The 22,655-nt window shown below is 42.8% G+C and overlaps 1 protein-coding gene across 2 annotated transcripts in view; it reads left to right on the forward strand.

Annotated features, from left to right (window-relative positions):
- PITPNC1 (phosphatidylinositol transfer protein cytoplasmic 1) overlaps window positions 1–22,655 on the forward strand; it is a 256,794-nt gene that overhangs the window by 157,870 nt on the left and 76,269 nt on the right. For both annotated transcript variants that reach the window (XM_024760668.1, XM_024760667.1), the window contains exon 5: window positions 7,713–7,784. In XM_024760668.1, coding sequence (XP_024616436.1) covers window positions 7,713–7,784 — 72 coding nt within the window. The remainder of the gene's footprint in view (window positions 1–7,712; window positions 7,785–22,655) is intronic.

Consider the following 22,655-nt stretch of genomic DNA (forward strand, 5'->3'; position numbering starts at 1 on the left):
TGTGAGGTTGGTATTGTATCCATTTTACAGATGAGAAAACTGAAGCTCAGGGTGATTAAGGAATTTGCCCAAAGTCTCAGTTTGTGTGAAAAGAAGCTGGCGTTTGAATTAAAGGCTGTCTCACTCCAAAACCTGCATTCTTTCTACTGAACAACCCTACTCGCTCCCTGTGGGCTAGGTGCACACTGCTGCATCTGGACACCAGTGAATGGCAAGTTTTGTGGCATCAGTTCCTAGTAAATATCGCCCTGGGCAATAAGTAGTGGCCATTGACAAAGTGGATGACATCACAGGTGGAACAGCTAAGAAAGAGTACAGATTTCCCATCCCATTTCCCTAGATATGTTCAAACCTCAAAGTCAGTGATACTTTACTCACATGAGAACCAAACGGGTGATTTGGCAGGGAAGCAATGGTTGGATTCTTGAGGTTTGGTATTATATTGGTTTTCTATTGCTATATAATAAATTTCCCACAAACTTAGTTACTTAAAACATCACACATACATTTTCTCAGAGTTTCCACTGGGGCTCAGGTTAGCTGGGTCCTTGGTTCAGAGTCTCAGTCAGATTGAAATCAAGGTCTCAGCCACGGTTCCAATCTCATCTGAGGCTCAGGGTCCTCTTCCAAGCTCTCTGGTTGTTGGCAGGATTCTGTTCCTTGCGGTTGTAGGACTAAAGTCTGGTTTTCTAGTTCGCTGGCCTCCAGGGGTCGCTCTTTGCTCCTAGAGGCCTCCCTCAGGTTCTAGCCACGTGGCCCTCCCAGGATATGGCAGCTTACTTCCTCAAAATCAACCTGCTTCTTCTAAAAAGATGTCTTATATAATGTAACATAATCTGATCACCTTTGTAATCTAATCAGAAGAGCAACTATCCCATCATATTCACAGGTCTTGTCTACACTTAAGGGGAGGGATTATACAAAGTGTGCAAGATTATACCAGGGGCTGGGAATCTTGGAGACCATCTTAGAAGTCTGTCTACCTTGGGTATTTTAAATTTATTTATTTATTTTTGGCTGCATTGGGTCTTTGTTGCTGCGCGGGCTTTCTCTAGTTGCGGCGAGCGGGGGCTACTCTTCGTTGCGGTGCGCAGCCTTCTCATTGCAGTGGCTTCTCTTGTTGTGGAGCACAGGCTCTAGGCATGTGAGCTTCAGTAGTTGTGGCACACGGGCTCAGTGGTTGTGGCTCTCGGCCTCTAGAGCGCAGGCTCAGTAGTTGTGGTGCACGGGCTTAGTTGCTCCGTGGCATGTGGGATCTTCCCAGACCAGGGATCAAACCCGTGACCCCTGCATTGGCTGGCGGATTCTTAACCACTGAGCCACCAGGGAGGTCCCTACCTTAGGTATTTTAGTCTTGCCTCCATGTTGCTATGGGCCAAATGGAACTTTAAGCATTCAGTGTTCCCAAATGACATGGAGAGCATAAGAATCCTCTGAATCCCTTGGACATCTTACAGTTTTAGCCAGTTGGTGACACTCCTGACGTCTCTCTTCTTGCATCATGTAAGTTTGGTTGTGTCAGGATTCCCAACTTGTTTTCTGCTCCTACACTCTGACAGTTCCCTCAGTGATATGGAATCCCCCTCACCCTGGGAGATGTGTCAGAATCTTTAGGGGCTGGCATATATTTTGAGAAAGTCCAGGATTGGAAGGTGGGGTGCTCCCTTCTCCACCCCCTGGATATTTGAGAATGACTAGGTTAGGTGGTATCTTCCCAGCTGGAGCAAAGCCCTTTGTCACAGAAAGCAGATTTAAGCAAATTGAAATTAAAGTAGCTGCCCTGATGCCTGAACAGCTGGAGGGAAGTGACTTAAGCCATTCCTGATGGCAGTGGGGGGCAGGGGAGGGATGCTGGTGCTGCAATAGTGTTGGAGCTTATCATCTCTTTGGTGAGCCAAACACATAGACAACTCACTGTGATGATGGAAAAGGAGATAGTGCTGTGACAAAGGAACAAAGAGAACGCTACGTGCATACAAGGGATAATCATTCTGAAGTGGTGTGAGATGGCTGATGGGTAAAATTTAGGAAGGAAATGTCAGGCTGGGGGAACTGTAGGCGTAACAGCATGGTAGCCAGAAGTGTTCCAGGGAATGGAAAGTGGTCTTCTGTGACTGGCCATGGGATGAATACAGGGCAAAGCCAGAAAGAAGATTCGGGTCAGATACAGAAGACTCCAGGTCTTCCCCTTAAGGAGAGAAACTGAGTCAGCAGAACTTGGGGGTTCACTGGATGTGATGGGTGAGTGTAGTGGATGGATTAATGTCCCCCTAAATATTCATGTCCACCGGAACCTCAAGTGTGACCTTATTTGGAAGTAGGGTCTTTGTAGGTGTAATTACTTAAGGACCTTGAGATGAGAGATGAAATCACACTGGATTTAAGGTGGGCTAAATCCAATAACTTATGTCTTACAAGAAGAGGACACAGACACACGGAGGGGAGAAGGTGAATGGAGACAGAAGCAGAGATTGGAGTTGAGCCACAGACCAAGGAGCGCCTGGGACCACCAGAAGCTGGAAGAGGCAAGGAAGGATGCTTCTCTAGAGCCTTCAGAGGGAGCACGACATTGCCAATACCTTGATTTCAGACTTATAGCCTCCAGGACTGTGAGAGGTTACATTTCTGTTGTTTTAAGCCACATTCGTGGTAATTTGACAGCCCTGGGAAACTCGTGCAGTGCAGAAGAACATTCGAGTTCGGTGTGGACCATTCAAGTTTGGTGGGCCTAGAGGACCCTTGTTGGGGACAGCCAGTGGGCAATTGGACATGTGACAAGGGCAGTTGGGGTGAAAGATGTCAATTTGGGAGGATTCATAAAAAAGGGTCATGGAAAAGTCAGGAGCAGATGAGATCACTTGGGGCAAGAAAATAGGCTGGAGGGCAGAACCTAAGGGACCGCCTTCATTGAAGGAATGGAGATGGGAAGAGAAGGCTGGGAAGGAGCTGCTGTCATAGGAGGAATTGCTTCATCACATAGAACAGTGTAGAGAGCCCTACAGGGTGTGGATGCAGAATCAATTGCTGCTTTGGAAATTCTTTGATAATTAGTCATTTCCATACCATATTGCACTGGTTGAGAAAAAAATGGTAGGAGATGAAAAAGTAGAGCCAGCAAGCATCGACTGTTCTTTTAATAGAGTTTGATTGTGAAGACGAGGAGGAATGGGATTGGTTGTAGATTGAGGAAGAAACATAACTGAGGGAACTTGATGCTTGTTTGTTTTTTTAAGAATATGACACTTTGGGGACTTCCCTGGTGGTCCAATGGTTAAGACTCCATGCTCCCAATGCAGGGGGCCCGGGTTTGATCCCTGGTCAGGGAACTAGGTCACGTGTGCCGCAACTAAAAAGATCCCACACGCTGCAACTAAGACCCAGCACAGCCAAAGAAAGAGAGAGAGAGAGGGAGGGAGGGAGGGAGGGAGGAGAGAAGGAAGGAAGAAAGGAAGAAAGAACGAATGTGATACTTTTCATTATATTTTTAGACGGTAGAAAGGAAGCAGGGAGAAGATGCAAATAATCAATGAAACAAGTTTCTGGAGAAGAGACTTACATATATTTTTAACCCTGCACCTATTCTGTGCCAGGCACTGTGCTGGGTTTACCTGAATGATCTCATTGATCTTCTCAGCATGCCTACAGAGTAGAGAAGGAGAGTTGCCGTTCTGTAAATGAGGAAACAGTCTGGGGATGGGAAAATAATTTGCCCCAGTTGATACATCTCAGGTCTGATGACTCCTATGTCTCAGTTCTGATCATTATATTATTTTTCCATTGGGATAAAGAAGGCAGCATCTTTCTCTGATTCATGAAGAATAAGAAGCATCATAAAGGAATAAGCAGGACTTCCCTGGTGGCGCAGTGGTTAAGAATCCGCCTGCCAGTGCAGGGGACACGGGTTCGAGCCCTGGTCCGGGAAGATCCCACATGCCACAGAGCAACTAAGCCCGTGCGCCACAACTACTGAGCCTGCGCTCTAGAGCCCGCGAGTCACAGCTACTGAGCCCGCGTGAGTAGAGCCTGTGCTCCTCAACAAGAGAAGCCACCACACTGAGAAGCTCGTGCACCGCAACAGAGTAGCACCCGTTCGCCACAACTAGAGAAAGCCTGCGTGCAGCAACGAAGACCCAACACAGACAAAAATAAAATAAATAAAATAAATAAATCAAAAAAAAATAAAGGAGGGCTTCCCTGGTGGCACAGTGGTTGAGAATCTGCCTGCCGATGCAGGGAACACAGGTTCGTGCCCCGGTCCGGGAAGCTCCCACATGCCGCGGAGCGGCTGGGCCCGTGAGCCATGGCCGCTTAGCCTGCGCGTCCGGAGCCTGTGCTCCGCAACGGGAGAGGCCACAACAGTGAGAGGCCTGCGTACCGCAAAAAAAAATAAATCAATCAATAAAAATAAAGGAATAAGCAGAAGATTTGCGACAATGGAAGAGAAGGAAGTTGTAGGTGTTTCTGTCACGTGGTCTGTGTCTTCGTTAAACTATGAATCAAAATTATCAACTGCGAGGGAGGAAGAGTGAAACCAGGGGTGTGGTCTTGAGAAAGGAAGAGAGTTTAAGATAACCTCGGTGGTGAGATGCAGTAGGGAGCCAGCCAGGGAGAAAGGAAAAAAGCCTTGCTTAACAGTTCAGACTCGACTAGGATTAGAGGGCTGGATTTTTAGGGAAGCTAACCTGCTTGGGGGTAAACAGGAGTTTACCTCAAGATGGATAAAAAGATTCTGGCCAGAAAGATTTTAGTGATAGCACTAAAAATGCCCCAAGCCAGAGATACTTCTGATTTTAACATGAGACAACACACACTCCAAGGCTCTGAAAAGCAGCCATCAGCTATCCCAAGGGGATTATCAGTCCCAAACCACTGCTGAAGGAGACAGCACTGACCAGCCTGGAGCTGGCCTGGCTGACCCAGATCTGCCCACTGCCTTGAGGACGCCAGGTGCACTTCTAGCCTCTGGCAGGGTTACCATTCTGACATGAAAATAACCTAAGTCCTTGACTCAAAAATAACAACATCTGTTAACTTGCATAAGAGTTTTGCATTTTGTATTTGGGTTTAATACCCAAATGCTAAAATTCATTTGTTTGACCTTAGTTAAGTGGTTTAGAGATTCAACCGATAAAAACTCCTTGCGGGGTTCCACTCTGACGCACCCAGACCCACCTCCCCACCCTGAACAGCTCTGTTCTCTCGCCACCTTGTACTGTGCACACGTTGGATTTAGCCTCATGAATTATGGATTAAAATCGGTTCACCTGAAGCTTGTTATTTTTAAAAGGGTCTCTGCAGGTGTGTGCCCTCAAGTTCACGTGTTGATTGAGAGCTCTGCCGTGGGGCTCTGAGCCGCTCCATCTCGATTCACTATGGGAGGCCCTCCTTGGAGAACTCCCTGGGTCTGGGTGTGAGGGCAGCAGTTGTGCAGTGAGAGGTTTGAGAGGAGACAGCAAAGAAAGTGTTAATGAATGATCGCAGGGCTTCATTCTCCATAAAAGCAATTACTGGGATTGATTGTTTCCATGTTTCCTTAGTCACGTTCAGCTTGCTTGTTTCACTCAGATTAAGACAGATGAACACCGAATGCACACAGGCATGTGATGTCAGCAGAATTATCAATGGCACATCGAAGGCCTGTGCCTTCTTGCACAGATGCCATTGGGGGGGGGCGGTCTCCGCTGGGCTGAAAGGGGATCACGGTCACGATGGGGTGACCGTATGGGGTGAGGGTGCATGTTGTGGACCTCGGGGTTTTAGATAATGCATTCTCTCTCTTTCCTTCCCGTGCATGGTATAGTGAGGTGGTTTTCCAACTTAAGCCTGCATCAGCATCCCTGGAGGGCTTGTTAAACACAGATGCCTGGGCTCCATCCCCAGAGTTTCTGATTCACTGGGTCTGGCGTTGGCCCCAAGAATTTGCCTTTCTGAGAAGTTTCAGGGTGCTGCTGCTACAGGTTCAGAGATCCCATGCTGAGAACCAGTGGGGTAGTCCTCAAGAGCATGGACTCGGGGACCAGGCCACCAGACTTTCAATCCCAGCTCTACTGTTCACTACCTATGTGATCATGGGCCATTTACTTACTCTCTCTGTGCCTCCGTTTCCTCATCTTTAACACACGGCTGATGATAATATTTCCTACTTCATAGGATGGTGACAAGGAATAAAGGAATTAGAACTTGGAAGCTCTTAGACCAGTGCCGGGTGTAGAATATGTGCTCTATGTACATTGGATAAATAAATAAAGGAGTCACCCTCTTGGACTGTGAGCGTATTGGCCCAAGCCTCACTCCTCCAACACCCAGCAGCTCCCAGTGGAGTTGCTAGGTCGTTTTAGCCAGTAGTCTTCAATCCCATCTCTGGTGGTAGAGAAGGTGAATGCCCTGCTCAGTGCCAGCAGGAGGAAGGCTACATCGACATCCATCAAAATCCTCTTCTCGGGCTTCCCTGGTGGCGCAGTGGTTGAGAGTCCGCCTGCCGATGCAGGGGACACGGGTTCGTGCCCCGGTCCGGGAAGATCCCACATGCTGCGGAGCGGCTGGGCCTGTGAGCCATGGCCGCTGAGCCTGCGCGTCCGGAGCCTGTGCTCCGCAACGGGAGAGGCCACAACAGTGAGAGGCCCGCGTACCGCAAAAAACAAACAAACAAAAAAAATCCTCTTCTCAAGCTACGCTAACCTTTATAGTGTACTGAATACATAGAATGGGCTCAAGGAGACGGGGACTCCAGGATGGTGTGCATTTGGGGTTTTTCTCCCGTGTGCCGACAAAAAGAGAGGCCGCATTTTATGTCAAGTTCAGCTGCAGCCTCATACTGATTTGCTGCCCTCTGTGCAAAGTTGGCTTGATGCCCAGCACTGTTACGTTTTATGCACATGATTTTATTTAACCCTCACAATGTCACTGTTAAGTAATCGTTATTTTACCTGTTTCAATATTGCTGGGGTTCGGACAAGTTCAATGACTTGTCCAAAGTCACATGGCTATCAAGTGATAAATCCAAAACTAAAACCAAGTCTGTCTGACTTCAGTAATTTATAATCTTTTTTTTTTTTACGCCAAATTCTAGATATTTTATTCAAGTGTAAAAAGACAGAAAACAAACACACACACATTCCACCCTGTGTTAGGCAGGATAATGGCTCCCTAAAGATGTATATGTTCAAATTGCTGGAACCTGAATTAAGATTGCACATGGAATGAAGGTTGCTAATTAACTGACTTTACCCTGGAAAGATTATCCTGGGTCACCTGGGTAGGCCTAAGTAACTTATAATCTTAAAGCTCTATGCTACCGCCTCTAGCTTTACATGAATATGTACATCATGGTTAAGGCTGGTTCCCAGGCATCCAGCAGTGGCAGCTACTCCCTGAAGTGAAGCGCCCTGGAACTGGAATTGTCTCTGTTCCAGGGGGTTGCTCTTCTAAAGCCTGTGGTCGGACTCATAAAGCATATTCTTTTGGGAAATGTCCTCTTCGGCGACTTGCCTCATTGCTTAGTTATTCTCTCCGGCCTGACTCCTGGATGAAATCGTGTTCACGTTGCCAAAAAGGTGGCTTTCCTTGCATACGGACATGGAACTAGTATCTTAACATTTCTGATCGTGGACTGTGCTCGCAACCAAATGGTCAGGAGAGCAGCCAGAGGCTAAACTGAAGATGTGAAGAGAGAAAGGACAGTGTGTTGATGAAACTTCTCTTTTTTTCCGTAGTGTTCCTTTCTGCCAAAATTCTCCATTCATATAGAAACCAAGTATGAGGACAACAAAGGAAGCAACAACAGCGTGAGTAGCCCCCTTGCCACCCCACCCCATGCCCCGCCACAATCCATACCGCGCTCTCCCCTCACAGACTCTGAGAGCCCCTCACAGCTCCTGTGTGGCCAGGGCCCAGCAGCACGACCTGTGCCTGGGACCTCAGAAAAGCTCTGGCTTTTCTTCTCATCATTCTGTACTTTCCATGGCCTCTGTGCAGAAATCTCTGTCATCTGGAGTGATTGTCTCTGGGGATCAAGAAGGTTGATGGGGACCTTGGAACTCTAGATCATTGGATTGAACACAGATCTTCTCAATGACATTTGCTTAGAAGAATGAATGCAATCAGGTGTATGTGTGTACACATACATGGATACACATATTTTCTGGGCTGTGCGTATGTTCACATATTCACACACACACGCACACGAATCCCACCTTAAAAAATCAGCGTAACCCTCCAGCAGATGTTTACCTCATGAGGCATTCTGACTCTCGCTAAATTTTAGCCAAGAACTTTGTTTATTAGTATTGCTTAAAATTCACTTCTGACCTGGCTTTTGCCCCACCTCTTTCTGTCGGGGTGATACATTTCCAAATCCCCATCCCCTTGGGAGTGGATGGTTTGACCTACAAGAACCTCACCCTGACATTGGCTTGTGGGTTCCATCAGGACACATTGAGGGAAGAACCTGTATCTAGAAGCTGCAGGGCTTCACTTATTAATTTCTACTTCATTTTCACGTTTTGCATTTGTGGAGAAAGATGAAAATTGAGGCTGTGGCAAAATGAGTAAGAGAGTTCTGACAAGGTGACCCCTTTGGTGCCATCATTGAGCCAAGGAGATGCAAAACAAAATGCAGGAGGCCAAGGAGATACCTAAGTGCCCAGAAGAACTATCTAAGGTCATAAACGTTGTCAATTTGAAAACCTTTTTATGTGAAAATAGTCACTGAGATAAACTAAGAAACTCTCTAGAAGGGACAGCTTTGGCCAGGCTGACTCTGTTTCTTCATGTTGACATCTTCTAGAAATTTCCTGCCCTTGGCAAGAACAAATTCTTCTAGAAAGTATGGGTGTGTTTGTGCAGAACTCAGGGTGTCCCATTCAATGTGGAGTCTGCCTGGACAGAGCTTGAGTGGTTCCCAAGAGGAGTCACCCAAGAACTACATTTCATACCAGCATGGTAAGGGAGGACACTGGTTCATTCACTCAGTATTCAACAAGAGCACATCCAGCACTCTCTATTTAGATGTCACTGTGTGAGCTGCATGGATGGTGTTAAAAATTCAGACCTGTTTCTCAAACTCCAGGGACTCGTGGTTTAGTTTGGGGGGGAACGAACATATTAAATGACTAAAAACATTAGCGCGTTAATGGACGTCCCTTCCTTTGGTGTGAAGAGTCACCACTAGTCAACCCTTGGAATGGAAAGCGCTTGAGGAGTGACATTCCATAATGACCCATCTATTTACAGGGACTGCCGTGGCTTGTGCCCGGTCACTTCAGCTTCTTGAACTAAGTTAGGAAACCTGAAGATTATCAGGGGTTGACAAACTACTTTATTTGTAAATAAAGTTCTTTTGGAATACAGCTACATTCACTCATCTGTGCATAGCTAAGCTGCTTTCATGCTACACCAGCAGAATGAGTACTTACAGCAGAGCTCATGTGGTCTGCAAAGCCTAGAATATTTACTACATGGCCCTTTACAGAAAAAAAGTTTGCTAACCCCTGGTCAGAGAGACTCAGATCAGAACGGCATGTACCACATCTCCAAATTTGACCCCTTGATAGATCCATCCCAGCTGAATGCCTTCTCCAGAGTTCCTGAAACTTTCCAGAGGAGAGAAGAATGCAACCTGCAAGGGTGCTCTTCCCCCAGTAAGTTCAGGATTCTCAATGGTTAGCGTCCCCTGGTGGTGGGTGACCTAACAGAGCCGTTTAGTCCCGTGTCCTTCTCAGCAGCCTGAAATCAGAGGTACTTTGCTGGCCAACTGCGTCAAAGCCTCACTGTCTAAAACAGTGTTGCACAGTGTACCTTGAACCCTTCTTTTCTGATTGAAAAATTAACATGGTTCTTAAAACTTGGAAAACACACACAAAGAAAGCAAAACCAGTAGTAATCCCATACTTCAGAGATAACTGCTGTTAGCATTTTGGTTCATCCTGCAAAGTGTTAATGAATTTACTTTTCAGCCAATTTCCCTAAAATTGACTCATACAACATCCTGTTTTTACCATGTCATGAAGTATCCTTCCCAGTAATTTTTAATGGCTGCGCTGCATTCCCTACTTAAATGTACTTCTTTGAACAGTTGACAGTCACTGGATCTTGAAGTGGTCTTGACCATTTTGATGTAGCTGTAGACCATCAGGAAAAGGGTGATAGAGACCAGACGTGCCTGAATTGCTTTTCCTGGCACAATCTAAAAAATACGGGGTGCGGGGGAGGCAAAGGCGTTTAAAACATCTTTTAATCTTTCTAGACAAATCGCCTTGCTTTCTCTTTTTCTCTGTCGCTCTGTCCAGTCTTCATGAATAGTTAAAACCTGCTCCGTTTGTAGAGGTATGGAATGGATGTGCGGCCTCACCTTGATCCTTATAGGTTGATAGGACCAGCGTAATCTTCTGGTTTATCCTCAGCTCAGGTCTAATCTAAAAAAAATCAAATCACATGGTTATCATTTACTGTCTTGTATCCCTTTTTTTGGCAAGTGCTAGGGTCTTCTCACTACTCTCCTAGGAATTTAGCTTTGTCACTACTCTCTTAGGAATTTAAAATGCCAGGTTAGTCACCCTAAAGTCAGGATCCGTGCTTAGAGTCAGCACCCTCTACCCACGCCAAAGGCCAGTTCTCTCTGAGACTTAGGCTGGCCTGCAAGAGAAGCACTGAACCCCAGGGCACTTGTGGGCAGTCCATGTCAACACAATTTGCTTCCTTTGGGAGAAATGCCAGCTCTTGTACCCTGTGTTGCCTCCACCTCCACAACTTGCTGGCTCTGAGACTGCCCGGGGGAGCCAGCTCCTTATCTCTCTGTCATGGCACCCAACTTGCCCAAGTCCGAGTTCACTGAAGAGACCCTACATGTTTTTGCCCAGTCTATGCCTGGCTCTGATCCATAAATCCCCAGGTCTTGCTTCTGAGCTATTGGACCAGACAGGCCAGCCCCAGCTTGATTAGACTTCTTTGCCAATTCGTCTTCCTCTGATTTCCATATTCAGCAGCAGCTGTTGGTTACCCAGCTGGTTCAGGCTTGGTCCCTGGAGGCAGAAAAGGAAGACTCCATTGGTTTTCATTCACACTTGTTAATGTTTCCAAATCAGAACTTGAGAAATATATATTTATGTAATAATACTTCATTAAAAGATAGCTTTGTCCAGGGGTTCAAAACTTGAGCCTTAAGCAGATGGTGTGTGCTGGCATGCTCTTTTTCTGTCCAGGGATGAGTATGGAGTTTCTGGTAGGAGGCAGAATTGCTAAAGAAAGCAGTACAGTGGTGGGTGTTTCTCTCGTCTCACTGCTTTGCCAAATTATTTAATAAACTCAGGCCATTTCTTTGCATTTTCTAGGTATATAGTCTTATCATTCAGCTACCATCCTTCATACTGCTATCTGCACCCTATTTCCTTCCTTACCTGCCAAAACTTTAATGAAATGGATGACGATAAGAAGCAGTAATTGAAAGACGCTAGTGATAATCATATTGATTACTGATCGAATAGAGTACGTGCTGTTATCCTATCATCAATTACCACCTAAGTCATCTTTTTACATGACCCAATATCTAGTGTAAAAATTGGGATATCTAGATTTAAATATCTTCTCCTCCTCGTTAAAATAAAACTAGTATATTTATGATTGAGAAAACCTGGGAACTGTGATTACATTAACCAGGACACAATGGGGAAGTCGTCTTAAATCGAGGCCCATTTGTTTTATGCACATACTGATGAGAATTATTTAGGCCCTAATTAGTGCTGAGGAGGATGGCACCATGCCAAAAAGTAAGGCTCTGTTGTTTGTCCAAGGCCATAAATCTAGATCTGGGAGAGTCAGTGCTTATCATTCGAGTGTCAGCTGCTGCCAGGTTACTGTTGTTCATTGTGGTTAATGGGGGGCAGCCTTGTGTCCACTTCCTCTTCCAAACAAAGCAGGTACCACTTAAAAGCAGTGGTTCTCAGCCTTGGCTGCACGTTGGACTCATCTGAGAAGCTTTAACAATGGCTCTTGCTTGGGTTCCACCCATCCTGGGATCCTGATTTAATTGGTCCGGGGTGCAGACTGGTCTAGGGCAGTGCTTCTGACACCATCCCTCTAGGAACACAGAATTCTCCAATCGGAAGTGTGTGGACTTTTTTTTTTTTTTAGTGAAAATGTGTGCATTTAGCTCCAACATTTGAAATTAAATTGCAGGTATCATAACACTTTGCACCTAAATACTTCAGCACGTTATCTCCTATGAACAAAAGCGTTCTCTCGTTCTCTTGCATAATAATAATACCATATCATATCCAAGAAATGTAATATTGATAAATAATATTATTCAGTATGAGTCCATATCAAAATTTCTCAAATTATCTCCAAAACATCCTAACTATTTGTGTTGATACAAGATTCAATCAAGAATCATGGATTTCATTTGATTATCTCTTCTTTTTAGTCTCTTTTAATCTAGATTCTAGAATAGTACCTTTGGCTTTTTTTTCTTAATGATAATGACATTTTTGAAGAGTCCAGGTCAGTTGTCTTGTTTACAATCTGGATTTGTCTGATTGTTTCCTCGCTATTAGATTCATAATAAACATCTTTGGCAAGAATACTACAGAAGTAATGTTGTTTACTTCCCATTGCGTCACATCAAGAGGTTCATATGCCATTGCCCTGTTATTGGTGATGCTAAATTTGATCACTTATTTAAGGTGGTGTCTTCTAGAACTCTTCATTGCAAAGGTACATTTTTCCTTTGAAATTGATAAGTAATCTGCAGAGTAATCGAGAATGAGCATATTTAACAAGCTCTTATGGTTATTCTTTTTTAAAAATTTTTATTGGAGTATAGTTGCTTTACAACGTTGTATTCGTTTCTTGCTGTACAGCAAAGTGATTCAGTTATACGTATACATATATCTGCTGTTTTTTGGATTTCCTTCCCATTTAGGTCACCACAGATCATTGAGTAGGGTTCCCTGTGCTAAACAGTAGGTTCTCATTAGTTATCTATCTTATACTTAGTAGTGTATATATGTCAATCCCAATCTCCCAATTTGTCCCACCTCCCCCTTACCCCCTTGGTAACCGTAAGTTTGTTCTCTACAGCTGTGACTCTATTTCTGCTTTGTCAATAAGTTAATCTGTACCATTTTTCTAGATTCCACATAGAAGTGTGTGTGGCCTTGTAGAGCCTACCCTCCAGTCAAACCTGATAAGTTCTTTTTGGAGGGCATAGGATATGCCATCCCCACCCCATCTGAGGATCTAGACCAATGATTCTCAATCATGGCTGCGTATTAAAGTGATGTGGGAAGCTTTAGACTTGCTGATGCCACCGTCCCACTCCCCAGGATTCTGATTTCATTTGTCTGGGATTGGGGTCCAGTCACTGGGATTTGTAGAGCTCCCCCAGGGGAACCTAAGAGCCATCAAGGCTGAGAACTACAGATTTAAAGAAAATATTAAGTGCTATTTAAAACTAACAGTGAATACTTAGGAAATCAGGTTCCCCAAATTTCTTCACTTCTTCATACCCTTGCATACAGAACAGTTTACAAAAAGCATATTTATAACCACCACCACCCCACACACACAATAAAGGGGCCGGGGGGCACTGTATTTCTTCTCATTAGCCATCATTCCTCAGCAATGAAACTTCTTTGATCAGGTGGAAAGAATGTCCAGTTCAGTTCTGGAAGCATGAGGCTCTGTCCTTCACAGAGCTGTCCTTGGAAATTGCCTAGAAAAAGTTTTGGATTTTTTTTTATATAAATGTATTTATTTTATTTATTTATTTTTGGCTGTGTTGGGTCTTCGTTGCTGCGTGCAGGCTTTCTCTAGTTGCGGCAAGTGGGGCTACTCTTCGTTGCGGTCCACAGGCTTCTCATTGCGGTGGCCTCTCTCATTGTGGAGCATGGGCTCTAGGTGCGCGGGCTTCAGGAGTTGTGGCGCACGGGCTTAGTTGCTCCGCGGCACGTGGAATCCTCCCAGACCAGGGCTCGAACCCGTGTCGCCTGCATTGGCAGGTGGATTCTTAACCACTGCGTCACCAGGGAAGTCCCCAAGTTTTGGGAATTTATTTAGTTTCTAGTTCAGCTATGTCATAATGAAAAAACACAAAGTTGTTCTTTGTGAAACAAAAAGATATGTATTGAAACCCCAGCTCTATGACTTAAGCAATGGAGTCTTGGCTTCTTCATCGAGAAAATAGAATAAATAATGCTTGCATCACAGTGTGGAGGATTCGTCCAGGTTAATTTACCTGGAAGCACTTCATAAACTGTAAAGTGCTATACAAATACTAGGTATTGCTTCAGTTATGGTCCTACCTTGGGATTAACTACGTTACAGATGATTTTCTAATGAGACTGTGCTTTTGTCTGAATTGTCAATTAACCATTTCTTGTCAACAAATTTTGAGTACCTACTATGTGCCAGGCATTGTAAGAGGCAATGAGGATATAGCAATAAGACACACAAGGTCTCCACTACTCATGGAATGGGGGAAAGCACATAATAAGCAAGTAAACAAAGGATTCCAGTTGTAGGAAGTGCTAAGAAGGCGATAAATAGGATGGAGGGGAGCTCAGCTAGAAGCCATGTGGTCAGGAAACGCCTCTCAGAAGAGGTGACAAATCCATGTGAGACCTGAGGCTGGGAAGGAGCCGACCCTCTGAAGGGTTGTCCAGGCAAGGGGACTGTTGTAAGCAGAGTTTGTGTCCCCCCAGAATTCATGTTGGAGTACCTGAGACTATAACTGTGTTTGAAGATAAGGCTTTTAAAGAGGTGATTAAGTTAAAAGGAGGCCGTTAGGGTGGGCCCTAATCCAATCTGACTGTTATCTTTCAAAGAAAAGGAAACTTGGATACACAAAACCAGGGACGTGCAAGCACAGAGGAAAGACCACATGAGGATGACCATGTGAGGACACAGCAGAAAGCTGGCCATACTAGACCAAGGAGAGAGGTCTCAGAAGAAACCAAACCTGCCAACACCTTGATCTTGGACTTCCAGCCTCCAGAACTCTGAGAAAATGGAATTGCGTTGTTTAAGCCACTCCATCTGTGGTATTTTGTTATAGCAACGCTAGCACACTAATACAGGGACAAGAAGGGCAAAGGCCCAAGCCCCTGATGCAGCCTGGCATAATCCAGGAACTGTCAGAAAACCAGCAGCCAGAGCACTAGGGATGAGAGCAGACTGGTAGGAAATGAGATGGAGGAAGTAACAGAAGCCAGATCGTGTAAAACCTATGAGGCCGTAGCTAGAGGTTGGATTTTTTAGCGCAGTGGGAAGTTATGCGGGGATTTTAAACAAAGGAGAGACATGATATTTAGGGGTTTTTTTTTTTTTAATAAATTTTTTAGTTTGGAATTGTCTTAAATTTACACTAATGTTGCAAAGATGGTGCAGAGTTCTCATATACCCTTTACCCAGCTTCCCCTAAATGTTAACATATAATCATGAATCATTTTTCAAAACTGCAGACTTGATTCAGATTTCACCAGTTTTCCCACTAATGTCCTTTTTCTGTTCCAGCATCCAGTTTAGGATGCCCAATTACAGTGTGTGATTTATGTTTTTCAACGTTTGTTCTGGCCACTCTGTGGAGGGTGGTGGGAGGACGGCAGGAATAGAAGCAGGGATTCCAGCTGGCAGCAAGTGCAAGAATCCAGACCAAAGATGATGGTGGCTTGGGCTGGAGAGACAGCAGTGGATAAAGATAGGTATATTTTGGAAACAGACTGACTTTCTTTGGGGGTTGATGCATCAGATGGGGGCAAAGTAAGGATGACCGCAGGATTTCTAGCTTTGTCTTTGGACCCTGAGTGGGTGGTAGGGAACAGTGCAGGAGAAGCAGGAAGTCAAGTGCCCCAGCTAGGACTCAATCAGTTTGAGATACCAATGAGACTTCCAAGTGGAAATGGTAGGTAAGGAGTTGGATATATGAATCTGGAGTTCAGAGAGAGGTGTAAGGTCATGATTCAGAGATAGAAATAAGTGAGGTTATTTAGGAAGAGGAGTGACAGAAAAAGGAAAGTTCTGGTTGCTCCAGGATGGAGAGCACCCTGGCCCTGAGAAGGACTTTCCCATGGCTTTCAATCCAGCTTCTGACTATTTTCTTTTCTCCTTGGTTAAGACCAAGTCATTTTCAGTCACTGAGTTGTGCTTGATTTTAGGGAACTAGATTATCTCATTTAGTCAACTACATAGGTCCACCTGAGAAATCTAGTTTCTTCCCCTGGATGGGTGTCTTCTTTGGATGAATTGAGGAAACATTTCAATATTTTGACTTGGCTCAATTTGCATTGCCTTGGAGAGATGGCCAAAAGAGTTCTCCTCCTGACCACAAATAGTTCCCACTGGAAGTTACCAACCGACAAAGAGGGAATTTCACCATCTAAGGAGAGCTCTATTTATTGAGGATTTGTTATTGCAATAGTCGTCGTGAAGTTCATTTCATTAGTATTAGTATTTGTATTGATGTTAAAATCAAGAGGGCAGTATGGATGGATGTAGGGTAAAATAATTTATTTACACATTTCAAAATGTATTAAAATTAATTTGTAAAGCAGGGGAGCCCATGAGAACTGTAGAATCCATATTTACAAGCCTCTCAAGCTGATTATCCTTTCCTTAAATGGCTTCTAATTGAGGATTATAGAAAGGAAAAAGCATTTGCTTTATTTTTAGACATGATGTCTTCAACTTAACCTTAGATTATTATAACCAGCCACCTACAAAATCTGCAGTTTTCTCTAATAAGTCATCAGAACATGCTGAAAAGAAGTTTGCACAAAGCACCCCCATTTGCAGTTTTGAAGGATTATTATCCATTTTGGTACATGAAGTGGAAAAGTCAGTGTCCTTACTCAGTCTGTGTCTAATAGTACCATTTTGAGGACAATGGAAAACATTATATTTCATTCCTTGAGATGTTGCCTTTGCTCTTTGTGGTACAGTTTGCCATCTGAGAGCTAGATGTTTAAAAAAAAACAACCATCTGAGAGCTAGATGTTAAAAAAAAAACCAAACGTGGGCAAAAAGTGCATCTATCCAGCATGAGGACTAGCTCTCTAATTGAGGAGAACCACGATGCAGGTTATCTCTGCCTTCAGGGAAGCTAGAGATTATTGGTAGTAATCATTATTATTAATAGATATAGCTCAAAGTAGTATTCACTTTCTGTGTAGGCCTGGCTCACTGGTGCTCTGGTAAATCTAAAAAAAGACCTGACTGTGCTGACCAGTTAGTACTAAGGGTTAAGAAGACCAAACTGGTCAAAAGCAGCAACATCAAAGGGACGAGCCTGAATCCATGGTTAGGAAACCAGTGGACAGAGCCAGAGAAGCAATACCAAGTGTCAAGGTCTAGGTGACCATTTTACAGCTACCATAGTAATAATTGATTAAAGCACGAGTCACCAATGGATGCTAAAACCATTGAGTGAAACAGTGTTTGGGAACAGGAATTTACACTGCCTCAAAGTATCATCCCAGAGATTATTTATTAATTATGAACAGTGGAGAAATCTAATGGATGCCATCAAGTAAGCAAATTTTACATTGCCAATAATAGGACAGAATGACATAATGTGCCTCCCATTGTGATACACTGAGGACACAATGTCACAAATCATAATATGGATTATCCTTGCCAAAAATATTTAACCTGAATCCAATCAGGAGGAAGCAATCAGACAAATCCGAACTGAGGGACACTCCACAAAGCAACTAGCCAAAAATCCTCAAAACAGAATGTGTCATCAAAGACCAAAGACCAAAACAAAACAAAAGCCTGGGGGGCTGCCCTAGATTAAAGGAGTCTAAAGGAATTCAACAGGTGAATTTAACACCTAATCCTTGATTAGATTCTGGATTAACAAAAGGGGTGGACTTGTGCAGGACACAGAAAAGATATTATAAGACAATTGGGAAATGAATCTGGACCATATATTACATAATAGTATGGTATAGTATTGAGTCAATATTAAATTTCTTGCCTGTGATTATTGTAGATATATAGGAGAATGTCCTTGTTCTTAGAAATACATGCTGACATATTTAGGAAGGAAGTACCATGCAACATACTTTTACTCTCATATGGTTCAGCCAAAAAACTTTATATGTGTATGTTTTTCCTTCTTTAAAAAAGTCTTGGGGGCTTCCCTGGTGGCGCAGTGGCTGAGAGTCCGCCTGCCGATGCAGGGGACACGGGTTCATGCCCCGGTCTGGGAAGATCCCACGTTCTGCATGGCCGCTGAGCCTGCGCGTCCGGAGCCTGTGCTCCGCAACGGGAGAGGCCACAACAGTGAGAGGCCCACGTACCGCAAAAAAAAAAAAAAAGTCTTATAAAAATAGAGGAACTATTCATATGTTGCAATGAGATGTCAAATAACTAAGTTACACAGTGAGTTTTTCTTTTTTTGTAGTCACGAAGCAGAAGCTTTCAGTCTTCTCTCTCTTTTTGGTGATATCCTGATTTCATTAATGAAACAGCAAAATAATTAGCCTAATCATAAATATTATCAGCATCAACACTGATTCTATTCACCCAAAAGATGTTTACGAAGAGGAGATTTTTTGAATTGCAGAAGCCCTAGGTTCTCTCTTGTAATTTCACACTCTGGGCTGTGTCTTCAAGTTTTGAAAAGGCAGATGGAGATGATTCAGACTAGACTTCTAAGTGTACAACCCTCCTAAGGGTTAGAGCCCAGGATATGTACCACCATAGATATTTGTATACTACCCTATTTGCATCCCTCCAAGTACAGCCCTTATCAACCTATATAGTAATTGCTCATTTAACTGCCTCTCTAACCCATTCAAAGCTCTCTGAAGGCAGACACCATCATTAATACCAACACAGCCTTAAGGCACCTAGGAACAATCTAATTTTTATAGACAAAATTTTGTTGAAGGGCATAACAGAGACCTGAATACATGATAAATACTCCATGTTCATGGATGGAAAGACTAAATACAATAAAGAAGTAAATTATTTCCTAAATTAATCTCCAAATTAAATGTAATTCCAATCAAAACCCCAACAGGATTGTCATAAAATTGAATGTAAAATTCATATGGAGGAATAAAAGTCCAACAACAGCCAGTATAATTTTTGAATAAAGAACAAGGAGGGAGATTCATCATACCAGATAGCATAACCATAGTTAAGTGTGGTATTGGCACAAAGATAGAAATAGACCCAAGCTGACAATGAGAGTTTGATACATAGTAGTTAAGGCAGCTTGGAAAGATAAATTTCTCAGGAAATGACATTGGGTCAATTGACATTTCATATGGAAAAAATAAAATATTAGATCCCTACCTCTCGCCATGTTAAAAAAAACCAAAAAACTCCTAAAGGAATTTATAAACTTGAGTGAGGGAAGTCATTTAAGAATATACTGTTGAGACATAGAGAATGGACTTGAGGACCCGGGGAGGGGGAAGGGTAAGCTGGGACGAAGTGAGAGAGTGGCGTGGACATATATACACTACCAAATGTAAAATAGATAGCTAGTGGGAAGCAGCCACATAGCACAAACCGTGGTGCAGCTAAGCCTGTGTGCCACAACTGCTGAGCCTGTGCTTTAGAGCCCGTGAGCCACAACTACTGAAGCCCACCCACCTAGGGCCTGTGGTCCACAACAACAGAAACCACCGCAGCGAGAAGCCTGCGCACTACAATGAAGAATAATCCCCGCTCATCACAACTAGAGAAAGCCCGCGTACAGCAACAAAGACCCAACACAGCCAAATATTAATTAATTAATTTTTTAAAATATATTGTTTATGGATACATTTACATATTGTACAAAATATAAAGTTTATGAAAATATGGACCAGATTCACAACAAATTTATGATAGCTGTCAGCATGGAATAGAAAGGAAAAGGACTTTAACTTTAAATGTGAAACTTTCTTTGAATAAAGAAAGAAAGAAAAGGAGGGGCAGAATCAGAATCAAATATGGCAAACCATTTACATGGGTTCATTCTGAGTGGTGAGTAGTGACTCTTTATTATATGATCCTTGGTATTCTGGCCGTTGGTCTTTTTTTTTTTTTTTTATTGAAATGTAGTTGATTTACAATGTTGTGTTAATTTCTGCTGTAGAGCAAATTGATTCCATTATACACATATATATTCTTTTTCATGTTCTTTTCCATTATGGTTTATCAGAGGATTAAAAAAAATTTTTTTTGAATTTTATTTATTTGTTTATACAGCAGGTTCTTATTAGTTATCTATTTTATACATGTTAGTGTATATATATCAATCCCAATCTCCCAATTCATCACACCACCCCGCCCCCACCCGCCGCTTTCCCCCTTTGGTGTCCATATGTTTGTTCTCTACATCTGTGTCTCTATTTCTGCCCTGCAAACCGGTTCATCTGTGCCATTTTTCTAGGTTCCACATATATGCGTTAATATACGATATTTGTTTTTCTCTTTCTGATTTACCTCACTCTATATGACAGTCTCTAGATCCATCCACGTCTCTACAAATGACCCAATTTCGTTCCTTTTTATGGCTGAGTAATATTCCAGTGTATATATGTACCACATGTTTATCCATTCATCTGTCGATGGGCATTTAGGTTGCTTCCATGACCTGGCTATTGTAAATAGTGCTGCAATGAACATTGGGGTGCATGTGTCTTTTTGAATTATGGTTTTCTCTGCGTATATGCTCAGTAGTGGGATTTCTGGGTCATATGGTACTTCTATTTTTAGTTTTTTAAGGAACCTCCATACTGTTCTCCATAGTGGCTGTATCAATTTACATTCCCACCAACAGTGCAAGAGGGCTCCCTTTTCTCCACACCCTCTCCAGCATTTGTTGTTTGTAGATTTTCTGATGATGCCCATTCTAACTGGTGTGAGGTGATAACCTCACTGTAGTTTTGATTTGCATTTCTCTAATAATTAGTGATGTTGAGCAGCTTTTCATGTGCTTCTTGGCCATTGTATGTCTTCTTTGGAGAAATGTCTATTTAGGTCTTATGCCCATTTTTGGATTGGGTTGTTTGTTTTTTTAATATTGAGCTGCATGAACTGTTTATATATTTTGGAGATTAATCCTTTGTCCGTTGATTTGTTTGCAGATATTTTCTCCCATTCTGAGGGTTGTCTTTTTGTCTTCTTTGTAGTTTCCTTTGCTTTGCAAAAGCTTTCAAGTTTCATCAGGTCCCAGTTGTTTATTTTTGTTTTTATTTCCATTACTCTAGGAGGTGGATGAAAAAAGATCTTACTGTGATTTATGTCAAAGAGTGTTCTTCCTATGTTTTCCTCTAAGAGTTTTGTAGTGTCCAGTCTTACATTTAGGTCTCTAATCCATTTTGAGTTTATTTTTGTGTATTGTGTTAGGGAGTGTTCTAATTTCATTCTTTCACATGTAGCTGTCCAGTTTTCCCAGCACACTTATTGAAGGGGCTGTCTTGTCTCTATTGAGTATCCTTGCCTCCTTTGTCATAGATTAGTTGACAATAGGTGCATGGGTTTATCTCTGGGCTTTCTATCCTGTTCCATTGATCTATATTTCTGTTTTTATGTTACTGTCGATTTCCTCTTTTATAGCTGTTAGCAGTCGCCTTATGTATTGAGGTGCTCCTATGTTGGGTGCATAATTATTTATAATTGTTATATCTTCTTCTTGGATTGATCCCTTGATCATTATGTAGTGTCCTTCCTTGTCTCTTGTAACATTCTTTATTTTAAAGTCTATTTTATCTGATATGAGTATTGCTATCCAGCTTTCTTTTGATTTCCATTTGCGTGGAATATCTTTTTCCATCCCCTCACTTTCAGTCTGTATGTGTCCCTAGGTCTGAAGTGGGTCTCTTGTAGACAGAATATATATGGGTCTTGTTTTTGTATCCATTCAGCAAGCCTGTGTCTTTTGGTTGGAGCATTTAATCCATTCACATTTAAGGTAATTATTGATATGTATGTTCCTATTACCATTTTCTTAATTGTTAGGAGTTTGTTTTTGTAGGTCCTTTTCTTCTCTTGTGTTTCCTACTTAGAGAAGTTCCTTTAGCACTTGTTGTAGAGCTGGTTTGGTGGTGTTGACTTCTTTTAGCTTTTGCTTGTCTGTAAAGATTTTGGTTTCTCCGTCGAATCTGAATGAGATCCTTGCCAGGTAGAGTAATCTTGGTTTTAGTTTATTCCCTTTCATCACTTTAAAAATATCATGCCACTCCCTTCTGGCTTACACAGTTTCTGCCGAGAAATCAGCTGTTAACCTTATAGGAGTTCCCTTGTGTGTTATTTATTTTTTTTCCCTTGTTGCTTTCAGTAATTTTTCTTTGTGTTTAATTTTTGTCAGTTTGATTATTGTGTGTCTTGGTGTGTTTCTCCTTGGTTTTATCCTACCTGGGACTCTGTGCTTCCCGGACTTGGGTGGCTATTTCCTTTCCCACGTTAGGGAAGTTTTCGACTATAATCTCTTCAAAGTGTTGAATAATAGTGGCAAGAGTGGACATCCTTGTTGTGTTTCTGATCTTAGAGGAAATGCTCTCAGTTTTTCACCATTAAGAATGATGTTGGCTGTGAGTTTGTTGTATATGGCCTTTATTATGTTGAGGTAGGTTCCCTCTATGCCCACTTTCTGGAGAGTTTTTATCAAAAATGGTGTTGAATTTTGTTAGAAGCTTTTTCTGCATCTATTGAGATGA

This window comes from Neophocaena asiaeorientalis, unplaced genomic scaffold, assembly GCF_003031525.2.
Source record: "Neophocaena asiaeorientalis asiaeorientalis breed wild unplaced genomic scaffold, Neophocaena_asiaeorientalis_V1.1 scaffold30, whole genome shotgun sequence".
Taxonomy (NCBI): Eukaryota; Metazoa; Chordata; class Mammalia; order Artiodactyla; family Phocoenidae; genus Neophocaena; species Neophocaena asiaeorientalis.